The 12228-nt window shown below is 37.5% G+C and overlaps 1 protein-coding gene across 1 annotated transcript; it reads left to right on the forward strand.

The window, feature by feature from the left end:
* Positions 1-7571: 7571 nt before the first annotated feature.
* Positions 7572-9078, forward strand: LOC149263724 (putative carboxylesterase 17). The gene has a single exon (XM_089388361.1). The coding sequence runs from the start codon at positions 7680-7682 to the stop codon at positions 8700-8702; it is 1023 nt and encodes a 340-aa protein (XP_089244487.1). The 5' UTR covers positions 7572-7679; the 3' UTR covers positions 8703-9078.
* Positions 9079-12228: the final 3150 nt, after the last annotated feature.

The following is a 12228-nucleotide window of genomic DNA, read 5'->3' on the forward strand; positions in this document are numbered from 1 at the left end:
AACACACGATGGACCCTTTGAGTACCATGGACATAGAAAAAAACCATGACATGACTCCAAGTGAAAGTGGCACAGAGGACCAAGACTTACAGGAGATCCTGGAATGGGAGAACCTAGAATTGGAAAAGTTTCTTGAACAAGGAGGAAACCTGAGAATAAACTCCATACCTCAGGAGGATGTGGAACCGGTACAATAGTTATTCCTTAAAAAGTCACATAAAATAATTGCAGGAGTCAGAAGAGGTCATGATAACTAGGGAAATAAAGGGACTTCCTCTATAGGATTATTAACAAGAAAATTAATAAAAATGTAGGGAAGAAGAGGGGAAGGAAAAGACAGAAAGAACTGCTACTGGAGTGTGGAAAACTCATGATTGACTCAGGAAGGATGAAATAACTTTCCAGTTACTCCTTCAAAACCCCACCCCAATGAAAATCACAACTTGGAACATTAGAGGACTAGGGAGTAGAAGAAAAAAAAGGAATCTAGGTAATAGGATCAAAGAGGAAAAATACGACATAGTATTCATTTAGGAAACAAAATGCTCAATGGAGATGATCAGAGAAAAACATAGCAAATTGTTAAACAGATATGAATACCTTGAGGTTAAGGCAAGTAAATCTGTTGGAGGAATTCTCACTCTATGGGATCCATAGAAATTTGGTGTGATTGATGCAGAGGCATCCAGACACCACCTTTCCTTGATTATCCAACCAGTGGGTAACAAGCAATATTACATGGTAACTAATGTCTATGGTCCTCAGCCGATGGAGGACAAACTTCGACTCCTCACAACACTTGAGGATATGAAGAAGAGACACCCAACTATACCCTGGATTCTAGGAGGTGATTTTAACATGATAAAATCAATCACGAATAAGAAAGGAGGAACTAGAACACTTGGTAAGGATTCAACTGCCTTCCAGCACTTCCTCACCAATATGAAACTGGTAGATATGGAAACTAGCAATGGAATCTTCACTTGGAATAATAAAATGGGGGGCTCTTCCCAAGTAGCCTCAAAATTAGACAGATTTATTATCTTAGAGGAACTACTTCTCATGAGAAGTAGCCTAACTACACTCATCCTACCTTTTGGAGGTTCAGACCACTGGCCCATTCAATTGCAAGCTTCTATTTTTGGCAAACCGAGGAACAACCCCTTCAGGTTTGAAATGCTTGGCTCACACATTCAGATTTCCTTACAAACATTGAAAAATGGTGGAAGGAAGAGCTACACCTCCAAGGTACAAAGATGTTCCTTCTACACTACAGGTTCAAACACATTAAAGATAGACTCAAAGAGTGGAATAAAAAGGAATTTGGCAATATCTTCAAAGCTAAAGGAGAAGTGGAAAAAAAGCTGAAGGAATTAGACCAAATTATTATCACAGAAGACTATACAAATGAAAGGAAAGAGATGGCAGAGTCACTTCAGCATGAATGGGAAAACAGATGTCTGCAAGAGGAAATATTGAGACAGAAATCCAGAGTACAATGGATTAAGGAAGGGGAGAGAAACACCAAATTATTTCACAGATCCACCATAGCTCATAGAAACAATAACATGATTGTGAAACTTATAGATCAACATGGAATAGAAAGAAACACTATGAAGAGATGGAAGAGATCCTAATACAACATTTTAAGAGAATTTCTGAGGAAACCACGGTGGATAAACATCAATCTACTAAAAGGTTCACTTAGTACATTCCTAAATTGGTATCCAGAGAAGACAATCACAATCTCAACAGACCAGTCACAGAGGAAGAGATTGAGGAAGTTATCACAAATATTCACAATGGGAAAGCACGAGGCCTGGATGGCTTTAATGTGGACTTTTTCAAAACATGTTGGAGGATAGTAAAATAGGATATTCTAGAGGTAGTGGAAGACTCTCGAACATTTAAAACAGTCTTGAAGGCTCTCAATGAATCTTTTATAGCCTTAATCCCCAAACAGGAAAAGGCCACCTCTCCAGATAGATTTAGACCTATAGCATTATGCAATGTGGTGTACAAAATAATATCCAAAGTAATTGCCAACCATCTCAAACCACTCCTCCCTTCCCTTGCGTCAGAGGAGGAAACAGGCTATGTGGAAGGAAGACAAATTCTTAACAACATAATTCAAGCTCATGAAGTGGTTCATTCACTTAACACTAATAAACAGACAGGGATGATAATTCAGCTGGACATAGCAAAGGCATATGATAAATGTAGCTGGTCATATATAAAGAGCAGTTCTCAAAGCATATGGCTTTGATTACAATTGGATTAAGTGGGTCATGGTGCTAGTTACCACCGCCAGCTGTTCAATGCTTCTTAATGGCTCTCCCTCCAAAACCTTCAAGCCTACTAGAGGTCTCACACAAGGTGATCCTCTTTCTCCTTTCCTTTTCATTCTAATGAAGGAGGAGTTAGGGAGAGCAATCAAAGCTACTAAGGAGGAAGAAGGAAATTAAGGGTCTGCGACTCACTCAAGGTGGGGACTTGGTAACACATCAACAATTTATGGATGATACTATGCTTCAAGGAACACCCACAGTCAAGGAAGCTACATCATTTAAGAAGATTCTGAGTGAGTTTCCCATGGCAGTGGGCACAGAGGTAAGTCTTACTAAATCAAATATTTTATTTTTCAACACTGATATTTTGATTCAAAGAAATCTTTCCAAAATTTTGGGCTTTCAAAGAGAGTCATTGCCCTCGAAATACCTAGGAGTTCCCCTCATTGCCAAACCATTACACAAGGAAATCTGGGAGCTTGTTCTAAATAAGCTAAAAGATAAGATTAGAAAATGGACAAATAGAGCCCTAAATCTAGCAGGGAGGCAAATTCTAACTAAGGCTATCCTCCAAACCATCCCTATCTATATGCTATTAGCTATTCCGGCACAAACTGGAGTAATTACTAAAATAAGAAACACTCAAAGAGATTTCCTCTAGAAGGTGAAGAAAAGAAGAAATGGGCCCTAGTGGCATGGGATAGGGTTTGCAAACCAAAATCTCATGGAGGCTTACCTAGGAATTCTTAACAGAGTTCTAGGAGCCAAAGTCTCGTGGAGATGGCTAAAGGAAATACAATCCCCCTGGGCTAAACTATGGAAGCAAAAGTAAGCAAGCGATTCGCAAGAAAAGAACCTCATAAGAATGAAAGGACAAGTAAAGGGTTCACTAATTTGGAATAGAGCATGGGAGAACAATGCCCTAGTCTAAAAACATAGTTTCTGGAAGATCAGAAATGGAAATCTAGCTTGGTTCTGGGAGGATAATTGGCAGCAGGAGGATAATCTCCGTAGTGAAGAATTAGCAACCATTCACACAGATACCATCACCAAAGGATTAAGAAGGGTAAGTGATTATTGGGATCAATCAAGTAATAATCAGAAATGGCGAATATGGAAACTTCCAGATTACAGTGAAACAGACATGATGAAGACTCAAGCTATAGCCCTTAACGGTCTTTTGGAAAAGAGACAAATCTTAACCTCAACCTTAGATGATCAATTAAGATGGGGAAAGAATAAGGCAGGTCTCTTCACCCTTAAGGAAGCCAAAAGAATAGACACAGGGCTCAACTTTCGAAACACTGATAAGACATGGAAAGAACTATGGGATAATCCTCATTGGATGAAAGTCAAACTGTTCAAGTGGCTGGTGCAACAAGGAAAGATTCTGACATGGGACAACCTAAGGAAAAGAGGCTTTGTTGGCCCCTCAAGATGTCATCTGTGTGGTCAACAGGAAGAAACCACTAATCATCTCCCGAATAGATGCTCATTCACTACAACACTTTGGAACTGGGTTGGAGATGTCTTCGAGCAGACAGACAGACACGTAAATGAAATCATTGCTACATTGAAGAACTAGCGAAAAAATTTCTCGGATAATGAGACAATAAACTCCCTCTGGGTGTTGACCCCAGGGTTCGTAATCTGGAATGTTTGGAAGGAGCACAATAACAAGATTTTCAAAGATAAGACGAGCCTGGTGAGCATCATCCTTAAGCTAATCCTTAAGCAACTCAAGGAGACTGTTCACATCCTGGGGGTGTTTCTTCAGGAAAACCCATTGGACACAGAGAGGATAGAACCTTGGAAATGTTGGAGCTTCAGGTTCATCCCCCTCAGTGTCCTCTGTAGATCAATAGGAATACCTCAGAAGGAAAGACTCTCTGACAACCCCCTTCTCAAGGTTTTTTAAAATTTAACATAGATGGGGCCTCTAAAGGAAATCCAAGAGAAGTAGGCTATGGAGGGGTCCTGAGAGATGAGGATGGAAACATACAGGTAATTTTCAACAGTTATCTAGGGACGACAACCAACAATATGTCTGAGCTCATGGCAATGGAGCTTTGCTTGGAAATATTGTTCAAGCACGACATTCATAATGTCATGATTGAGGCTGACTTAGAATTAGTAATTAATTTGGTCAAACGGATTAGTGTTGGAGCAGCTCCAGAGAAAATCTCAGGTCACTGGTGGCTTCTGCAAGTCTACAAAGAATTCAATCACACCTAAGAATTCTAAAAACTCTCAGGTTTGTGCATGTTCGCAGGGAAGCCAATAAAGTGGTGGAATGGCTAGACGATGAAGGGGTTCGAAGCAAGCTTACTGACAGGTGCTGGTGGTGGGAGGGGGTAACAAATGACAGAGTGAGATATGAATGCTCATCTCGGGCACTCATAGACAGACAACACTATCAGAATAGATCGAGAGACACCATTTCACTTTATACAAATGAGGAATAAGTTCACTTTAGATAGATTCTTAGTGGAGGAGCACTTTAGGATTGCTCAGGATTTCAGCTCAATCTACATTAGCCTAGGTGCTATTGGGAGTCTAAACGAAGGAAGTCATAGGGCCAGAAGCTCTCTGCGCAAAAGGAAAAGCTCCCAAAAAATAGGCTACCGTGAAGATCGACAAAAGGTGACCCTTCAGGGCACGACTTCCTCGGGCAGCACTTTGGGGACCAGGAGAGTAGCGAACAGAGTCATTAAATGCCCGGGATTTACCACCTGCATCGAGTGCCCTTTGACTAGGAAACAATTTTCACGGATTGCATGCAATGCCACTCAGCAATCGATGCGTGGCCAGGGAAGAAGAATGTATACCGCCCTCATCGCGCGGTATTCCTCATGCATATGAGATGTGCGATATTGCTTGGGGTCGTAGGATCAAGAGGGGGAAGATCAAAGGCCACAGATGGTCATGCAAGTTTGTCGGACCGAAAGGTCAAAACGAATAACGGTTTACCATCTTTATCGGGCGCCGTCAAACCCATTGTTGGTTTTAAGGAAAAGCTAGCGATGCCTTTCAGAGTGCGACACGTGGTGGGGACCGAGGATGGAATACCGCCCTCATTGTGTGGTATACATCTTGCTACTAAGCTATGCGACATGTATACCAGCCGTCAGATTAGAAGGTGAAGATCGACGGACTTAATTGGTCGAGTAGTTTAGGGGGTTTTTGCGGGCCACTGCTCCGAGCGTTTTGTTTATGAACTATCTGGTTTTAGGGTGCATTGTTTATTTCTCCCTCTTCCTTGTGGGGGTTTGCACTTTTGAGCACTTGCTGTAACCTATGTAATTTATTTGCTTTTTTAAGTCAATAGAAGGACTATCTCTTGCTTAAGCAAAAAAAAACTTTTAACAAAAATAACACACATTTATATTAATATTAATGTAATAAAAAAGATAAATACCTAAATCACATATTAGGGAATATATTTACTTTCATTAATTACTAATTAATTTCCCATAAATAACTTGTATCTTACAAAAAAAACATTGAAGGGTGGTGATCAATCTTTTAAAGAAAATGTCCACATGATGTATTATTAATAACAATATTACATGTATAATGATTACAATGACATTCCCCACATTATGTATTAATATATTATTAATATGTATAATGATTACATTGACATTGTGCGGTGTGAACAATTACTTTTTTCTTTTTTAACCACATGGTGAATCGGTAAGTGCCAATCCTAATCTATGGGAGACCAAGGATCAATCCTCGTAGCTTCCACTATAACACCAAGAGTACATCCAACTACCTGGTTTTAGGGAATATATTTACTTTCATTAATTACTAATTAATTTCCCATAAATAACTTGTATCTTACAAAAAAAATACAATGACACTATGGGTGATCATTATCTTACAAAAAAAAAACATTGACACTATGGGTGGTGATGAATCTGTTAAAGGAAATGTCCACATGATGTATTATTAATAACAATATTACATGTATAATGATTACAATGACATTGTCCACATTATGTATTAATATATTAATATGTATAATGATTCCAATGACATTGTCCACATTATGTATTAATATATTATTAATATGTATAATGATTACATTGATTTTTTTTTTTTTTTTTTTTTTTTTTTATAACCAAATGGTGAATCGGTAACTGTAATCTGCTTCTGGAGCATCCACCACAGCACACCAGTGTACTCAATGAGATTTGAACTAGGGTCTCCTAGGCTTGGCCCAAATAGACTTACCATCAAACCAGACATCACTATACCGTGTAACTGAAAAAAATTAACACTATGGGTGGCGATCATTCCTTTAAAGAAATATCCACATTATATATTACTAATAACAATATTATATATATAATGATTACAATAGCATTGTCCACATTATGTATTATTAATATGTATAATGATTACATTGCGGTTTGAACAATTACTTAACATGAAATTGTGGACAATTTTATATTTATAATATTTTTGACATATAGATGAGTATTATGTATATTAATTTAAAGGTTAATTTTAAAATATAAATATTTATAAGATTATTATATATATATTAAAAAAAAGTTTTTTGTTTTTTTTGGTTTTGTTTTGTTTTGTTTTGTTTTGTTTTTTTTTTTTTAATTTAAGGGTTAAAGCAAGGTTGTTGGTATTAAGCTAACCATATATATTTACTTAAAAGTTCACAAAGCTCTAACTTAATAGAACAATGTTCACAAGGTTTTAAGTCAATACAACATTATTAAATAGGCAAGAAGCCATCACAACAATAAAACATTATAGCTCATTATGTCACTAGTCAAAATTTGAATATGAGTAAGAAAAATAACAATTATTTCACCAAACCATCCATAATAACACCAATTAACTTTAAATTACTCAATATCCAATAATTTTTTTTCAAAATTTAAATATACAAAAATAATAACCATTCCACCAAACCATCCACAATAACACCAATTAATTTTAAATTACTAATGTCTTATAATTTTTTTTTTAAATTGCTTTGACTACCTTTCCCTATAAAGCAAAACCATAAATATCCAAACATTTCTAAATTTGTTAGTTATCTCTTGCTATCAAACAAAACCATAAAGAATCTCCTTTTTAGACAAACATTTCAACATACCAACATTTCTAAATTTCTTAGTTATCTCTTCCTATCAAACAAAACCATAAAGATTCTCCTTTTGAAACAAACATTTCACCATACAAAATGATACTCACCTACACTAATCCCAATTAGCCACACCAACAAATTTAGAGAGCCATCGTCAACACTCCACCGCCCAACTTTCCAGGATCTCAATATAAAGTGTAGTACTCGGACTGCACAATTCAAGCACAGATCAGCGTCTCAGTACCGGAGCTCACTTGTCGCAAATTTGAGCAGTGATGGCAAACAGAAGAGTAGCTGTAGAGCTTGGCGGGGGCCTCGTAACGCTGTACGAAGATGGATCCATCCAGCGCCGCCACAGTATTCCAGTGCCTTCTTCGCAAGGCACCTTCGTTGACGGCGTTGCTTCCATAGACGTAACGCTCAACGACACCACTGGCGTTTGGGCGCGCATCTTCGTTCCTAATCCCCCCATCAACGACGACGCAGAGAACGTCAGATTGCCGATTGTTGTACACTTCCACGGAGGAGGCTTCTCCTTTGGCAGCCCTTCGGACCCAGCGATTCATTCCTTTTGCTGTCGAATGTCGCTCATGACGAAGTCCATATGGTTCTCGGTCGCCTACAGACTCGCCCCAGAACATCGACTCCCGGCAGGATGCGACGACTGCATCGAAGCCATTGCGTGGCTCAACCGCGTTTCCCGGCGCGAGGTCGACTCACCGTGGCTCTCACGCCACTGGAACCTGGAGCACTGTTTCTTAGCGGGAGAGAGCGTGGGTTCAGACCTGGCGCACCAAGTAGCCCTGTGTGGTGGTGGAGCAGGGCAAGGGCCGGTGAAGATCATAGGCATGATTTTGATCCATCCCACGTTTATAAAAGAGGAGAAAAGTAGATCGGAAATGGAGAACTCCCCAGAGGTGGCCTTAGTGCGCCCGGCCGACACCTCTGAACAAGTTGCGAAACTCGCACTACCGGAGGGGGGCAACATGAACTACCGCCAGTATTATATCTTCAATCCATGGATCCCCCACGTTAACCAGTTAGTTCTACCACCGGCTTTAGTAATACTGACGAAACTCGACTTGTACTACGACCCAGCGGTGGAGTATTGCCGGGCAATGGAGGCAGGCGGGCAGGATATAGAGGTGGTGGAGTATGCCAAGATGGGGCATTGCATGCATTTGATGAAAAAGTATGAAGCTTCGCCAGATGTTGTTGATCAGAACCGCAAAGTTGTGAATTTCATTAACAAACGACTGCAAATCCTTCAAGGCCCTATGGCGTTAAGTAGGATGTGATTACCCATGACGACGGTGGGAGGGAGGCACGGAGGGTCATGGTGGAAGATTTTGAAATAATCATCAAATTTCAAAACAAAATATTCCATAAATAAACAAGAGACATGACATTTATGTCATCTCTCAAATAATGATGTGAGTGAAGTTCTATATGAATTGTCTCTCTATGAGCATCAGTAATAGGGTTATTAGCTGCACATGGGTGCGTGGTTGAACGGTGGGGTTGCCGGTTTATTCGCGCCTGGCTCGGTTTCAATTCTCTATCGTGAGCTGCTCGATTTGTATGATTGTAGTTGATATTTGGTCAATGATGTATGATGGATCTGATGTTTATCAGCTTGGATATTTGTAATATATTGTACATATGCTCTAATAAATGCTTCTGGGACTAGCCACCCCTATTAAAAAAAAGAAAAGGTTATTAGTTATTTTATGAGTTTCTCTCTATGAACATCAATAGTAGGGTTATTAGCTATTTACATCACTTTGGTTGTCACAATACTCTATAATTGACTTTACTAATGGAGTTTCAAGGTCATCCATTGCCGTTGTGAATGCACATAATTGTGTATTAGTATTAATTGCATTTCCATATTCAATCTTTATGGTTAATAATGAAATCGTCTTTATTAATTTTTTTGTTTTTGTGTTTTTGTTTTTATCTTTTTTCCTCAAATACTTGTATAACTACTTTATATCAAGTTAATATGTTTCATCTATAATAATCAATTTCTTTTTATTTTACTCTTCTCATATTTATACTTGATATAACTAATTAATTAGTTACATTTGTGTCGCACTACTTTATACCATAGTTACCAAATTCGAATTCAATTCTTGATTCCAATTCAAATTAGATTCCGGAAAAAATTCGTTTCTATAAAATCTAATACAAGAAAAATTTGAAAATACACATCTTACAAATACTTAATATATTTTTTTAAAAAAATAAAAAATTTATATATGAAATTTAATATGTAAATTTACTTACTATTTTATTAATAAGTCTTTACCATATGTAGTTGTAGTTGTAAGTTGTTATGTTCTAATTCTTTTTCAATATAAAAATAACATATAAATTTACTTACCATTTTATTTATAAGTACAAATTTATCTTTACTATAATAGTTTACTATTTTATAATTATTTTTCAATATAAAAATAACATATAAATTTACTTATTTGCAAATGCTATTTCCCATTTCAATAATTTTTTTCCATGTACAGAAGTTACCATTTTTAATACTATTCTCTTCACAGATACAAACTTATAAACGGAAGTTACCATTTTTAAGTGTCACTTGGTGTTGTACGTTTTAACCATAAGCTCCCAGAGAAATAGTTCCAGAATAAGCCAGCTAATTGTTGTACGTTTTAACCATAAGCTCCCAGAGAAATAGTTCCAGAATAAGCCAGCTAATGACACTCTACATTATTTCAGAATGTATAAACCTTTAGTGATGAAAACTAACATAGTCAATAGAATATTCCAAATTTGGTTACTTTGGCACCTTTCCTTGATTTGCTAGGAATAGACTGGGCTCTGGATAATAAGGCTGTCATGGACTATAACACGGTTGAGAGAAGAACATTTTATAAAAAAATTTCAATATGGAAACGGTTTTTGTTTTTAAATATAAGTTTTGGTCTTCGAAACCGAATTCGAATTTGCCAAATCTGTCATACAAAAGCGAATTAGGGAATTTTCGTACTTTTTCCGCCAATACACCCGTATTTGGTAACTATGCTGTATGTCAAATTAATATGTACCTTTTCAATAAATCTTCTTTTTACCTTTTATTTGACTTTCCTCTTCTCAAATGACTAATCAATTGTTTCATGTTACTTTATACCAAGTTAATATGTACCTTCTATAACAATCAATTTTCTTTTTAATTTCTTTTTCTCAAATACTTGTATAACTAATAAATTGGTTATATTTGTTCCACACTACTTTATACCAAGATAATATGTACCTTCTACCATAATCAATCTTCTTTTTACCTTTCATTTTATTTTCCTCTTCTCAAATACTTGGTATAAGTAATCATTTGGTTACATTTGTTCTACATTACTTTATGTTAATTTTTGGTAGCATCGGAAGTGCTTTAGCCTTGAAAATTGGTGGAGAGGCTAAGACACATGAGTTCTAAAGAATCCAGAAATCGTTTGGTGAAATTCCACAAGGATTGTATTTTATTAAAATAATTAATATTTTTAATGGGTTTCTAAGTCTAAACTTAGGAAAATTAAAATATTAATAGGTATTAATGAAAATATGGGTGAAAATGATCTAGAAGGTAGATCAAACCATGTTTTACTCTGAGCTGTTGATTAGAGACTTATTCTTGACCGTTGAAAAATCAACAGGAAAAATATAAAGTGAAGGTTTGGGTTTCATTTGGAAACACATAGAGAGAACAAATTGATTGTGAGTTCGATTTTTGGGGCTAGGAAGCTGAGAAATTCGAATTAGGTGATCATTTAGCAGCAGAGGGGCAGAGAGAATCGGGGAGAAGGAATTCCTAGAGAATACTGATAGAGATGCGAAGAGAGCTTGTGGAGGTAGTGCAGTAGCCGAGAGAGCTGACGCTAGGCAAGTCTGGGCCCACGTAGCCTTAACGCAGAGCCAAAAGAGCCAACGCAGAGGAGAAAGTTGTTTGTCACGCAGAAGTCGAAACTACCGGGATAGTTAACACAGAGGAAAGAAGAGGTGACACAGAGCCTGAAAGGTTAACATTGGGTCCACACACTGCCAGCGCAGAAGTAGCCGAGGTTAGCCAGTCTTGTTGTGAGATCAGCGAGAATTCTGCCAGGTGAAGTGAGGTAAAACTCACTTAGATTTTCCGCCAGTATTTTCTCTGTAAATGATTATTAGATGAGAATCATAAATTTGTATTCAAATATCTCTCCTGCGTAATAATAAATCCTCAGAGCTGCTGCACTAGTTTTCCTGCATTGGGTTTTGCGGGGACTATTGTGTCCAAAAATACATGTGTCCTATGCGTCTTGTTATTTGCTCTGTTTTCTTTTTCATGAGATCAAATATTTAATTAGTGTAGGTTGCAGAAGTAAGTATTCAGAAGAATAACTTGATGAATGTAATTTAAAACTCAAGTAGGTGAAGTAGATTCAAATTTGCTGCAGTAAGGGTTCCTTCAGTGTAGGAATTTTCACATGGTATTAGAGGATTGATTTTGAAACATGAAGAGCATATTCAACACTAAGCAGAGAGGCTAAAAGTTGCATTTTGCAGTAATTCGAATCCCCTTGAAGGGATTGCGCAGTCCTTGTTGGGAAGCAGATATGAGGAAATCTCTCTCTGAGTGAGACAATAGAGAGGTGTGATTTCCAGTTAGTGAGTTTGCAAAGACAGAGGGAGTGACACAGAGCCTCAACGCAGTTCTTGTAGGGTACAGTTACTGCCGGGGCAGAAATCCGCTGGAAAAGAATGAAGAGACATAGAAGGGGAATTTTCTCCTCAGAGAACTTTTCGTTAGAAATTTTGAATTTCTCACTTGCTGAG

Source organism: Pinus tabuliformis, chromosome 6 (genome assembly GCF_031772625.1).
Source record: "Pinus tabuliformis cultivar Carrire ecotype Pingquan chromosome 6, CPIR1, whole genome shotgun sequence".
In the NCBI taxonomy this organism is placed as follows: Eukaryota; Viridiplantae; Streptophyta; class Pinopsida; order Pinales; family Pinaceae; genus Pinus; species Pinus tabuliformis.